At 43.3% G+C, this 14,585-nt stretch overlaps 1 protein-coding gene across 1 annotated transcript in view; it reads left to right on the forward strand.

Annotated features, from left to right (window-relative positions):
• GRM7 (glutamate metabotropic receptor 7) overlaps nt 1–8,023 on the forward strand; it is a 229,659-nt gene extending 221,636 nt beyond the window's left edge. Inside the window, exons 9-10 of the mRNA XM_068408860.1 lie at nt 2,892–3,138; nt 7,953–8,023. Of these exons, the coding sequence (XP_068264961.1) occupies nt 2,892–3,138; nt 7,953–8,023 (318 nt within the window). The remainder of the gene's footprint in view (nt 1–2,891; nt 3,139–7,952) is intronic.
• Nucleotides 8,024–14,585: the final 6,562 nt, after the last annotated feature.

Genomic DNA, 14,585 nt, shown 5'->3' on the forward strand with positions numbered 1-14,585 from the left:
AAATTTTTTGCCCTGTGGTCCAAATTCCTGCTTTCTGTATAAAGGTTTTTATGTTCTCTAGGAAAATGAATCAAGAATTAGTTGCAAAACATTACCGTGCATTTTTCACCATATGGCTACTTGAACAGACCCTCTGCGAGTTCAGGTCGTTTGAGATAACTGCTGCACAACGCACCGCTTTGGAGTACCGATACATCTCCTGTGCTGGGGACAGGGCTCTTCACTGACACAGATCTTTGCTAACCTTGTGGAAATGTCGATCTCGTTCAGGAATAGTGCTTAGTAGATACTCAGTGCCTGTCGGGTTGAGTTACATATCTTGTGTACAGAAACAGAGGTAATTCTTATTAACCACGTTACAGAGCCGCATCCTTTCCAGACCAAACCAGGGCTGCAGGCATTATTTAAGCAAACTTTCTTCCCGAATACTAGCAGAGATGTGTGGTCTGAATGCAGAGCTGGGACCCAGACAGTCTCTAGGTGTAAGGTAATTTGTCAAGTATGCAGTCACAGCCTCTTCCTGGCCTTTAGAGGTGGTGGTACCTGCAGCTCCTCTAACAATTGCAGGAGCTTTTCCTAAAATAGAAATAATGATTGCCTAACTTAGCAAGGATAAACACTGGTAGTAAGTTACAAACACTTTGAAGATAAGGAGGGTATCTTCCTGTTTATCCTTCAGCCCTCAAATGTTATATTTTATATATTTCACTTCTAGTTATTAAATTTATTTGATAAATATTTAAGTCTGTGTTATTTATATCAATGCAACGCACTTGACCCTGACTGAGTTACAGCTGATTTGTGGGAACATGACTGAAAGGAGGATCAGCTCCAAGGAAGCAAATGCATTGCAAACTGTCTTCTCTTTTAATGTTCTTACAAGATAAATAGATATAGTGCTTATGTACATAGGAATAAAGGGATAGAATATATATCTGTAGTGTAACAGCATTCAACTGCAAGGTATAAGGTGAGGAATAACCAGCCAGGTGGTAACTCTGCAGTGAAGAGCAGCAGGCAACACCATGACCTGACTGCGAAAAATAAACATCGTGTTTCACAGCAGTGCTGTAAGGTAAATTCAGAATTAATCCTCCAGCAAGGAGGCCCTCAGCAGAGCACCGCGCTCGCTTTGGAGCGTTGCATCTCGATGAAGCAACGGGTCAACGGCAGTGTCCAGGTTAGGGGGAGACAGAAGGGCCTGAGGTCTTCTACGTGGCTGAAGTTGGGAGAAATTACCCCGTTATCTGTCAAAGACCAAGGGGCAACATGGCGCTATGCTGGTCTTTAAAAGCTCTCCAAAAGACAATAACTATTTAAATATATAAAAGAAGGTAACAGAGGGTGTGATGGCCTCCTGCTGTCCGTGCCACCAGGAGAGGACAATTAGCAGCTTCGTTCAGGTACAGACCGAGAGTTTTGGAGACCTGAGCACTCTGCAAGAGTTTGGTTAGGAGGCTGTGAAACCTCCATCAGAGGGTGGTTTTAGGACATGGGTAGACAGGGTGGTCTGTCCCAAGTAGTTCTGGTGTGAATGGCTTCTTCTTGGGCAGGGGTTGAGATGAGGTGACCCCCGGGCTCCCGCCCAGCCCCAAATGGTGTAACTTGGCCCAGCGTATCTTTTCACCAGCTGAGATGGGTTATGTCCCAATGTCCTGACTTTGGCAAAATTTCTGACAACATCAGTGTCATTTCCTTCTGGTAATGAGTAAATAGAAACTGAGAAAGCACTTGAGTTTCTGCTTGTCTGCATCTGTATGGATACACACCTGTGCACAGGATGGTTGTTATGTTTTCTGTAAGACATTTTATTGCTTCCAGTGGTGGTCTTAATCCCGATAATAGCAACTGTTGTGTAGATATAACTAACAAGTCTGGAGACATTCATATTTTTCTAAACATGGGAATTTGGAAATACCTGGGCAGCGTCAGCGTTTTACTCTGCCATTGTATTTATTCATGGAGTTTTTTCCATCAGAAATTCAGACTGATTAGCACTGAATAGGAGAAGAGGAAATAGTGTTCTGAAGAAATCACCCTCAGTGTGTAATGGTTTTCCCATCTATATGGATTTACTGTGTATTTAACTTTTGAAGAGGATCCGCAGAGACTTTGCGCCCTCTTCAGCTCCCTCACACCTGTATTGTGCTCTCTGTGCCTTTTAACTGTGCCTAATCCTCTTAAGGCACAAGAATTGTTCTAGTTTATCTATTAAGTGTGTCCTCTGAGAAGATGATTTAAAAAAAAAAAGAAAAAGAAAAGGCTTTTCTACCCCTGTGTATTTGCAGAGCAGGTTTTTGAATCCTTGTGGTTTCTTTGAGTACTCATCCCATGACAGTACCTGTCCTCTGACTTGTATATATACTGCGTGTTTATAATACTCATAGCTGAATGTCACAAGCACAGAAATCGTTGTGTATTCTCTGCAATGTTATTTCAATGAATTGTAGAAAACTAAAGTTTAGTAAAACCAAAAAAATCCCACCTTCCTCAAATGTTTTAAAAAGGTAAGATTGTTTTACTAACCTGTATTATTATAGTTCCTCTTCTATAACTTACAGTAGACCTAAATTTAAATTTCTACCAGCATTATTGAAATCCAAATCTGGTCTTCACTCTTTAAAGCTACACCATAAGCATACAGCAGAAATTGTGTTGTTAAGGTCACTGAAGTTTCTAGCACTGAGCCTCCGAAGAGGCTGTTGATACAGCAGGTAGCTGATGTGTGCTGGACCTAGCGGTGGTTGGCAGTGCAAAGGTCTCAGCTCACACATCTTTGGTTGCAAACTCATTAAAAAATGCTTTTAAATGGCTACTTAATGTTTGAAGTACTATAGCCTGCTTCCCAGCCATCTTATTTGTAATAGTGTCTCATGTGTTGTGTCTCCTAGCTCTACATACAAACTACCACGCTTACAATATCCATGAACTTAAGTGCTTCAGTGGCCCTGGGGATGCTTTACATGCCGAAGGTGTACATCATCATCTTCCACCCGGAGCTAAACGTCCAGAAACGGAAACGCAGCTTCAAGGCTGTGGTCACAGCAGCGACCATGTCGTCACGGCTCTCGCACAAACCCAGCGACAGACCCAACGGCGAAGCCAAAACAGAGCTGTGTGAGAACATAGACCCAAACAGTGAGTACTGCTGATCTTCTGTTCGTTGGCTGGCTGGGGGGGTTGGAGGTGTTGACCAATATGTGAGTTTTAGGATCTTTGTATTCTTTGGTCTTCTAAGTTAAAGATTTTGCTGCCTCTCATTTTTTACATTCTCTATTTCCACCTTGATTTTTGAGTTGTGCCAGTTGGCAGCAACTCCTCGCAAAATGTTTGGTAGCTGTGAGTAACTCCTCCTCCTTTCCCTCCTCTGTGAGTGAGAGATCAGCAGCATCCTTGAGTACCAGACCCTTCAGCCTGTGTCAAACTCCTGCCTTCCTAACCCTGGCAGGTACAGTTTCCAGGATGAATGGAGGGTCAAGTACCAAACTCATTGATAACTCTGCTAACCGGAGTTATAATTTTGTTTCTTGCAAAGTTTCTTTGCAAGAATCTCATAATCCTTGAAGATTCCCAGTTCAGGATTTTATCCAGTCCTATAAAAGCGAATGCAAAACTTGCCACTGATTTAAAACCAAAATAGATGGAATAGATGCTTCCAGTTTCTTTGATGTGCATAGCATGGTATATTGCAGCACAAAATTACATACTGAGGCCATCAAATGTGATTTGCATTTGAATCTGGAGGGAGTTGAGGAAGGAGACAGCTGCACAACTTTGTAGCATATTGGGAAGGTTTAGGCATGTCTGCAGTTTTTATGAAAACCAGATCTGAATGTGGAGAAATGCCCTTTCCTCGCCCGTGATCCGTTCATCCATTTGCTGCTGAAATCCCTGCCACTTCTTGTCTATTAACTGCCGCCTGAATAGCTGCCTCAAAGCAGAAACTCTGCTGTCAAAGCAAAGTGGGGACAGCCAGCAAATTATTGACACAGCACTTTTCCTCCCTTTATTCACCCCTTGAGTATTTTTCTCTGATGTCTTATCATGCAGGTATACAAAATATATCCTAACTGGAAAAACAAAATTTGTCTTCAGGAACTGAACTGTCTGAACTATGATTCTGACATAAGAGAGTAAGGAAATGCTTCTCATAAACTAAGGACCACAGTGTGTCTCCTCCCGTCAAACTGAACAGAGCCCTCGCTGCACGAGGAAATAAATCTATTATTGGGGTATAACCCAGCAAGAGTGTGTCTGGGGAGCGTTGCTGCTCAGGGCAGGTTCAGGTTGAGGATGGCAGGAGAGAAAGAAGGAGGAGGGAAGGGGGTTGAGGAGGACAGCTGGGAAAGGGCAGGTGAGTGTGTGTCGCTGAACTGCATTTCACTAATTGCTGTTCTGGTCAGATGGGTTGGGATTAGTTTCTCGTCCAGAAAAAATCAGAATCTAAAAATTTCCACTCAAAGACTTCAACAACAAGAAAAATATAAAAGTTCTGATGATGAAATGTTCAATGTAGAAACAGAGGCAGACCCCTGTGGGAACCTCTGGGAGGTGTCCTGCTCTGGGCTTCCCCTCCTGGGCTCATTCTCCTGTGCTGCATCTTGCTGCCATTTTCAGGCTTCTGAGACTATTTCCCCACTGCCAAAGAACAGTCAGATTTTTTTCCCTGGGAAGGAGATATGTTTATTAAAAAGAAATATTGCTCACTTAAACCCCCCTGTTTCTGGTAAAATACAACATTTTTTCATCCAGGACTATATACTAGAGTAAGTTTATTAGAAAATCAAACGAAATAAACTACTGCTGTACTTAAAGTTTTTGGGTACATTTAGCCCCAGCATAAGCTACTACTACAGTTAATGGGAGCTTTCCTACAGCGTTCAATAGGTTGTCAGTCACCCCCCTAATCAGGCAACATTTAGCAAGGACGTCTATACAAGTAATTAATTGAATACTTGAGTCTCTTTTTTTAAAAAAAAAAATAATATTTTGTTTAAAAAAAAGTCTGCAGTTCTATTTTTAGGTGGAAAAATTGAAAACAATAGTAATGAGATAAAAAAAAGCAGTGTTATCCAAGCAAAACTCTCCACATTTTCAATGAAATTTTTAAAATAGTCTCCAAAACCTAAATAAGGTTTTGATGTTTTCATAGCAATCTAACTGAGGAGCACAGGGATGGGAAGTCCTGCTTGTTAGTTCTGTGCCAGGCTCCTCTGAAACTCACTGCATTAGGCTGAAAGTAAATTAGTTGCAAGGGATTAAAGGATAAGTCTGAGACTCATCAGCACTGTGCAGAGCTAGCTTAGATGCAGATCTGGCTTAGCTACCAAGTGCAAAAGGACAGTTGGGTTTTCCAGTTTGATTTTCTGTTGTATTTCCTGGGGATGCTGCTGTTCATGGCTTGCTCAGGTACTGGAGACTGGAGTTGCCATTTCTATTGAAAATACACCAATATTTCCTATCTCCTAAGAAATCATTAACACTGAGCCACGAGCATGGGATTCATGTACCTCCAAACATTGGGGAATTTGGGGACTAAGCCCACATTTATGGCCTGTCCTGCTTATATGCCCCATGTCCAGAGTCAAAACCAAAAGCAAAATGTGGATGCTTTACAGAAAAACAGCCTTGAACAAAACCTCCATGTTTTAGTATTAACTTGAAAAGAATGTGTAATGAACTGAAGGTGTGCATGGAAGGCCTGTAAATGACCCGAGTGGCTTCCTAAGAGCAGGTGGTCCTCAGCAGCGGCGCTGAGCATCGTGTGGGAACGCTGCACACAACTCCCTGGTGATCTGCAGGAATCTGAGCCTGGAAAAAATGTGCAGAGCACTTAGGAGAGCTGGGCTGAAGCACGGGGGTTTTATTGTGAGTGTAAAAGAAGACACTGTATTAACGTGGGAGGTAAATCACTTGAAACGCAGTGACCTTATATCCCACCCGTCAGGAGGAACAGGGACTCGGTGTTGCAGCTTTTTGTTAGGATATGTGGGAAGCAAGAAGTTTCACAAGCTGAGCTCCCCAGCCATGGCCTGGCAGGGCTTTCATGCTGAAGGGGATATATTAAGGCCAAGCTTTTCAATCTAGAACTGTGTTACTGATGAAAACTCTCTTAATCATTCCAGTTTGCCATCTGGCATGTGCATGCTTCTACTCATTCAACAGCTTTTTCCTGCTAATACATGTTCGGGGCAGGTTCAGGTGAGCAGAACTGGGTGCACAGCAGCTTCCATCCACGTAACGAGTTCATTCTGCTCTCATGTGTCTTTGGTCGAATTTCACACTCTTTGAGAAGCGGCTTCTCATCAAGTCCGAAGTTGAACAGATAGTGAGTGCTTCTGCTCGGTTGTGTGCTGGTGTTTCTGCTGCAAGAGCAGAGTGCCAGACGATGAGAAAAACATTTGAACCTCCAACCTTATCCAACTTCTATTGGGATTTACATATAATTACTCCTTTTCCCTCGCAACTTGTTTTAATTCATGGCTTTACCAAACAAAGCGACAGGGCAATCAGCGTCTGGGTTGTTTGGTAATGAGGAGGTTGTGCTTCTTGCTGGCTGGACAAGCAGACCTTGCTGGAAGGGCATTTGCTTTCCTGCATTTCCTTGGGGCAGGCGTGAGAAGGAAGCTGAGCTGCCCAGTGCCTCCTGGGAGCGGTGCTTCTGGGAAGGTGCTTTATGCAGGAATTGGGGTAGAGTCTTTCAGGACTTGGCAGCACAGGGAGTGTTGGTCTTCCAGTGTCCCCAGTTCAAATCTCATGGGAAAAATCTCACAGTCTGTGAGAATAGTTGTGGTCAAGTTCACTCCCCCCCCTTTTTTTCCTCTGCTATTCCAATAAAGCTCTTGAGCAAGATGAGTAGTGCAGAGTAGCCCAGTAGTACACAGTATTGAACAGGAGGCATGCAGCATCGCTGTGACGAGGACCGAGTGCGGCAAAGCGACAAACAGCTGTTGGAAAGACAGAACAGCTCATGGGAGGAGACCACTTTCCCCGAGGAGTTTAGTTGAGATTTGCTGAGAAGTGGCAAAGAAAAGATGTCACCATGGACTAGCCAGAAGGCTTGAAGGTCTAAAAACTTAAAATTTTCAGTCTAGTTTTCAGTGGGGTTATAAATTTGTGGACTTTTAAGTTAAGCAGGTGCTTTGAGGGTTCAGTACGTGTGCAGATGTATTCAAGGCTATTTTGTCTCTTTCTCCTTTATTTATCATTAAGTAGAACTTACGTGGCGGTTGATTTGGTTTTCAGTAGTGAAGTGCAATCGTTGCCCGTTGTCCCCAAACAGACCAGGCAGAGTTTGCATCTTTCCATTTTCAAACCGAGCTTTCCTGTGCGCTGTCAGCTCCTCTCTATCTCAACGGCAGCCAGAGTAGTGGGCATCCATCCTCATTGTTCTCCACGCATCAAGAATGGACATAGACTTTGTGGGTTCCCATCAGCAGGCTGTGGATAGCGTATGTGGAACACGAGCACCTCCTGTGCAGGTGCTCCCACGCTGTGCTCTGGTGTGTTTGTGTGTTCTTTCCTGTTCATCCCCATCATCCCGGACATGACGTTGCCTAGTCCATCTGTCTGAGGAAAAAAGCTAAAATGGCTGTTGGTGATGTCGAGGAACCTGAGGGTGACTGCACGGGTGAGGAAGGGGAGTCTGAAACTAAAGCCAAAATGTTGCAGAGTTTGTTCAGGGAGAGGAAAAAAAAAAAATCAACCAGACCGGCTCTTTTGTGAGCAGCTGCTCCCATGTTCAGAGGTACCTGAACTTCTGTGAACTGGTTCATTTATTTCTAACCCAGAGTTAATTTGATATAGTGGCGCCTCTCAGCTTTCCACTATCGCTGCTCTAATCTGAGCCCTTCAGCTGGATTAATGTCATGGCCTCCGTGACAGGGCAAAATTTGAAGAGTTGATTGTGAACGGACGTATTATACATACCAATGTATTTACTTTTCCTGTAGACTGCATACCACCAGTAAGAAAGAGTGTTCAAAAATCTGTTACTTGGTACACTCTTCCACCTACTGTATAGCTTTTGCCTGCTGTCCAAAAAGGTAAGGAAAAATCCAGCTTCTTATTTATTCTCAAATCATTATTATTGTATACATAAATAAATGAGGAATGTGCATTAGTGCAGCTATGCTACAGCAAGTATCTAACTTAAAAATTGTTCACACATCCATTACCAAAAGCTTCCCATGTGAAGGGTTTGCTTTGAAAAGGGGAGAGCCAGGACTTGGGTGATTTTAGTCCTGTGTCCCAGCAAAATAAGGGACTGGTGGTCTTCTACTTCCCACCAGCGGACGTGGATCCCAGTAAAGCCTTTGGAGATGTAGATATTTGGTAACAATTCAAAAAAGGAACAAACAAATGATCAAAAGTTAATTATGGCAATCAGATCTAAGAACTAACGAAATGTTTTCTGAGTCATTTCTAGCAGCTTTACCAGTGGGGTTGCCTGGCAGCAACCAGCAACCATAAAAATAACCTTTGCTAACGTCTGAGCAATCTTTTTCACTCTAAAATTATAAATGGCTCAAAAAAAGTTTGCGAAATACTTTTTTCCCCATGGGTGATCCTAGTGACCACTCCTGAATAACCACGAGTGAACAATTTTTGAGGGCTGGCTTTTTCTGAGTGTTGTGGCTGCCTACGTGGTGATCTTGTGAGCTAATTTCGTATTTGTGACTTCATCAGCCAGGAATTACTGCTTTTCTAGAGAAATCAGAGGAACGAGAAGGCGTTTGATATTCGAGACAAATAACTAACAACTGTTAATAAGTATTTCTCCTATCTGCAATTCCGTGTGTGTGCTCAGGTGGCTTTGCCCTCTCCTGTGGGGCTTTGCCCAGGTGCGAAGGGTGCTGGTTCTGTGCAGTGGGTGCTAGAAGAAATTGCTGTATACAGCCTGCAGAATGGTTAGCTGATGCCTCATAGGTGAGAGCTTACAGCAGCGAAGGGAGGAATGTTGCTTGAATTGAGTCTCCAAGTCATAGGAAAAAAAAATACTAGTATCTTTAGCTGATGTAAGTTGCCCCAGCTCCAGTTTCAATTCAACTCAAGTTCTTGTGAAGTGTTCAAATTGCTTTTTATTGTATCGAATCATGCCCGTTATCCTAACTGGCACAGCTCAGGCAGAAAGCCTTCTGTAAGGTGTGAAGCTCTTCACGAGCGTCAGGGTGACCTGCCTCGCTGGAGGGCCAGAGGCAGAAAAGTTGGCGGTGGCTGGTGTCAAGGGAAATACAACGAAGTAGTTGGAGAGAAGGGGCCACTCAAGGTATTATTGCAAATCAAATGTGAAAGAGTAAAGGGCAGCTCCGTGATGATGGAATTGCTAAAGGAAGGAGATGAGAAGAATAGGAGGGAGATAGAAGAGACCCTAAATCTCAGGAGAAATCACTTTTTTTATAAAATTTTTAAAAGATTTAAAATTTAAAGAAGTAGGAGCTCACACAGATACCTAAAAATTATTTTTTCCATGTCATGTTATTGTATAATGTAAGGAATTGCTGCCTGCAAAGGCATACAGTAATGTTGTCATCCAAGTCCTATAAAAAGCAATTGGCCATTCAGATTGTTTAAGCAGATTTTAAAATTTGGGCCACACAAAGCCATGAAAAATGCTGCAGTCAAGGCTGGTTTGGGCTTGCGATGGTCTCGCCCATGCCAGTGCTCTTGTGCATCAGGTAGTGTTGAGTGTTTCTGTTCCAGCTGGGCTGATTGCTGTAGCTCTGGTTGCCGTGTTTTGATTTGTTCTTCCAGGAATACAAAACAAAAACCAGCAAGAAACAATATACTGTATTAAAAGTAAAGTAATGGTATCAAGAAAACATCAACTTAGTTGTAAATTGACACTTGTTTTGCTAGTAACATATTTGTATGTAGGTTTGAACACAGCGCTTAAGCCATTACTCGACTGTATCAGTTTCTGCTGTGTGATGCACGGAGAGGTGGGTTTATAAAGCTTTGAAATTGTTTCCTGTGAGTGACAAACAGGACTTCTTTACTGTTGAGACTGATGAAAATACAAGGCTTGAAAAACTCTACGTGGTATCTGGGTCAGGGGAAAATATTGTCCGTCACCTGAACAGGACGAAGAAACATCAAGTGCTTTTGTAGAGCTGTAGACTCACGGTTGGTACTGTGGAAATGTCTGCAGCCCTTTTCTCCTGATCCACCCTCCAGCAATCCATGCTGTTTATCAGGGATTCCCTTCAGTGTAAGAGGCCAAAGAAAACCATGGCATGGGTTACTTTTTTGCTCTGGGAAGGACCTGAGCGATGCCCATGAGCTTGTGTGCTCTGCAGTCTGTCATAACATTTATGAAAGCAGCCAAGGAGAGGCTAAATGGAGAGTGTCCCCTTGCTTTTTGGGTTGGATTATTATTACTGAACATTACTATTTCGGTTGTTTTTTGCAACAAGATGGTACTGATGGTCCTCCAACCCTTAAAGCAGTTTTGGCAGGGGTAATGGTGAAACATGGCAATTCATCAGCAACCTTTTATCATTTGTCTGTCTTTTCTGCTGTACTTCAAGTCAGTCTGGGCCAGACACTGAGCATGTCTAAACCACAGTGGTCCCATTGCTTTGAAGAAGAAACGTCCGTTGATACTCGCTGAGGCTCTGGCCTCAGATTGTTGAGCAGCAGCTAACCTTTCCACTTCAGCTGCTCGCAGTGCTCGGCTGCGAGGGATTAAGAGCACAAAGAGGAGCTGCTACCTCCTCAGCAGAAATGTTCTCTGAGCTTTGTACTGCAGCCGGCACATCCTTGAACTTGGCTTTCCTCTTGAACCCACGTCGGGCTTCCCTGAAGCTGGTCCTGTGCGCTGCTTTGGGCGATGAGCAGATCTCCAGTACTGACTGAATTAATCTGAAAATGCCAGTCACTACCTCTGTGCGAGGGCAGAGCTGGGAGGGTTGGCTCTTGCACAGAGCAGGTCATTAACGCCACGGAGGCTGTTAAACAATTAGAGCCCTATTAGGGGTGAGGGTAGCTCAGCCACCGTCCGAGGCAGGGGTTATCCTCCCAGGGCTTGCGCACACTGTGCTGCTTCCAAAAGGGTTTCGTTGCTTTACAAGTCATTTTTTCACTTGATCTGGATGCAGAGGAATTGCCGTGGTGATTGCAAGGTGTTGGGATCATTTGTAAGGTATGTGCAGCACCGTGTTGTGGGAAGTCGTTACGTTTCTTGGTCATATCTCTCCTAGAATATATGTGCAATTACTTAGGTTATGCTATAATGAAGCTGTTGCGATATGAATCGTGACATGGTTTCAAACTGATCTTGGGCTTATGTGGAAAGAGAGAAATCGTTGGAGTTACCCTCTAGTGCCAAGGATTTTCTGTGCCTGCCCTACTCCTGCGCACCCCCCAGGGCCACCTGCGCCACCCAGCAGCGGCAGCTCTTTGAAGGCTTTGGGTGTGACGTTCTGTAGCTCCTCATGCCTTAGAGTATGTGGTGTAGAATAATTATTTTCTGGATTGAAGCGTCATTTTCATTTTAAATCTGGCTAGTTTCATCCTGAGGAAGTGCTCTGTGTTTAACCTCACTTGAAGGATTTTCTGTTCAGTGGAGACTGCTAAGAAATGAGAATTTGCAGTCAAAATTGGTAAGCAAAAGGCTTCGACAGGTCTTCACTGCATCTGTTTTTATTCTAGAAATGATGATATGCTTATTTTAAAAGTCTTGCACAGAGATATATCCAAATAAGCCTGTGCAACACCCCAAATTAGTCCCTAATACATATTTTTTCTCTTTCCCAAATTGTAAATGATTTTATTGACACAGTAGATACCACTTTGTTTGGCTGATCATGGGATGAGTCACGCTGGGGGTGACTGAGCATCTTCCCTGTTCTCAAGTGACACTTAAACTGCTTTTTCCAGTTGTTTTGGACATGGTGCAAAGGACCATGAGCAGGTTGCCCAGAGAGGTGGCAGTGCAAGGTGAGACTCTTCTCATGACATGTCAAACTGTGAAGGATATATCCCTCCCAATGGATATACATTTTTTTAAACTGTGACAGCACTTTGTATGGTTCAGAGCAATATGTGTTGTTTAAAAGCTTCATTCAAACCCTCTCAGAAATAAGTATTTTGCAAGTGTTGCTTAAATGAGACCTAAAGGTAGGTCACGGGAAGCCAAGTCTTCGTCCTTTTGACTTTGTTAAGCATAGCTGGACTCCAGCTGATTAAGAGATTATTATTATTATTTTTTAAATATTATATGGCCAGGAAATTTTGCTGGAAAAACTCTTTAAGTGTGCCAGTAACAAGGCAGGAGATGCCATGAGAGCCTGGGGAGCCCACAGCTCCAGATGCAGCACGGCTCCTCCTGGAGCCTGTGCCAGGTCCCCTCCTGCCTGAACGTTTGGGGATTGGCTTACTTTCCTTTTACATCTCAAAATAACTAGATACACTTTAATACATTCACGTAACTGCATGCTCCCATATTCATTATTTTTCAGACTGTCGTATCTTTCATGACTTACATGATACGAGACTTGTAAATATGCAGGAAAGTGTCAGACTGACTTAAAAACTGGAATTCTTTATGCACTTAAACGATCACCTTATAGTCCGAGGTTTGAACAATGCTGGTTAAAACACCTTGTTCATGGCTGCAAGTGCTTTGGATATTAAAAGCTAGGTAGCTAGAGAGAAGTCTTGGAGGCACAAATGAGTATTAATTAATATATTAATATTAGTATTCCTCTTTTCTTCCATTGCTTCTCTTTTACTTTTGATGTGATATTTTTTCCTAGGAAATTTGGAAAAAGAGTGAGCTGTTAATTTTGCATATATTGTTATACCTCATCGACCAGCCCCTCTCTCACTTTTTTTGCCTAATAAACTCTTAGTAGCGCTGAGTTCTCCCTCTGACTAATTTATCAGTCCTTACATCCTCTCAGGGAGAATCTGTCAAATTCATAAATTGTAATACCGAGGAGAAGACAAAGACTTTTGGCTCGCTTGTCTTCCATATATTTATAATGACTCTCTTCTTCCCAAGCAGCGTAAATGTCACCTTGACAGGACTCACTTGGTGCTGCTCACACGCGGTAACTCGCTGTAGTCTCTTACGTGCGCTCACATCCTCCTCTCTGTTAATGAGGTGGTGCAGATAAAGAGTTGTAGGATTATGAAACCAGACCTGACATTCTCAGCTTAATTTCACTGAGATCGCTGGAATCGCCCCAGGCTGGGACATGGCAATGTTTGGTGTTTCTGCCCAAGCAACAGGAAGCATTACAGTGGCATTTTGTGCTCTTTTAATTGTTATTGCTGCTAGAATTATAACGAAAGCGTCCCCAAGGGCAGCCGTGAGCTGTAACCTCAGGTGCCAAACCTGACCTGATATAGTCAGGAATCTTCCAAGCCCAACAAACTCAGATGCACAGCGTTGTCTGGCCACTGAGGTTGAACGTGTGGGCAGTTGGACTGGAAGCAGCTAGAAGAGGGGTTTTAGGAGGGAACAACTAATGGCCTTTAAGTCAAAGACCGAAGGAAGCTACGTGAACCTTTGCACCACGTTTTGGCCTCTGAGGAAGTACAGAAGCTGAACTGAAGGTTTTACAATTTAGAGTCTTGGCAGATTTTCTTCCTCTTGTTCACAATTGGTGATTTTTTGACTGCTAGAAAGTTGTTTTGCAGCCAGTTTAGTTTGCCTGTGGTTATTACCATCTCTGGAGGGGTTTAAGAAAAGCCTGGACATGGCACTTAGTGCCCTGGTCTAGTTGCCATGGTGGTGTCAGGGCAATGGTTGGACTCGATGATCCCAGAGGGCTCTTCCAACCTGGTTGATTCTGTGATTACGATCTATTAATTGAATTTATTAAATTATTAAGCTAGACAAGCAGCTGTCACCCCCTGATGCTGCAGATTGATTTTTCAAGGCAGTGCATGTGGTGTAAGCCCTGAGTCCTCCCCATCTCACTACACTGCCTCTGCAGAAAGGCCCCAGGGCAGTTAAATATTCGGGTTTGATATGCAGCCAGGACAGAAGAGAAAGACCTTCGGTGCATGCTTGAGACGCAATATTCTGGGAAAGAAAATATTTCTAATGGGCTGTGAAGTGCAGTGGTTGTGCTTAAATGGGCTGCTCGGTGGATGTTCCCTGCTGTAATCCAGGTACCTTCAGCTCAGTGAGAGCAGGGGGGGATTTCTTTGCTTACACCCATCGTCCTGCTCAGCTCTGCCCAGCAGCAGCTGGTAACACATGCCTTCAGATACACATTTTATTTTGCTGTTTGTCAAAGCAAGGTATAATTTTTCTTTTTTTTTAATTTAAAAAAAAAAATAAAAATTCTGTGCTGAGTTAAAACATCTCTGAGGAAGCTCTGCTTTGGTTCCCGTGCAGTGGTTTTGCAGCCATCAGCACCATGACAGCTGTCACACTGCAGGGAGCAAAGGACAGCGAAAGGAATTATTTTAAGGACATCTAACATCTGATTTAGAAGTGAGCAGCTTACATTTGTGATGAAATCTATACAGGTGATAAGGTTAGGTGCAAAACCTGTATGAAATGAGTGACTTAAATGTTTTTCCCCTTGGGTATAAAGGAGGTCTATCTATAGCTGCCACTGAAGTAC

This window comes from Nyctibius grandis, chromosome 10 (genome assembly GCF_013368605.1).
Source record: "Nyctibius grandis isolate bNycGra1 chromosome 10, bNycGra1.pri, whole genome shotgun sequence".
Lineage (NCBI taxonomy): Eukaryota > Metazoa > Chordata > Aves > Nyctibiiformes > Nyctibiidae > Nyctibius > Nyctibius grandis.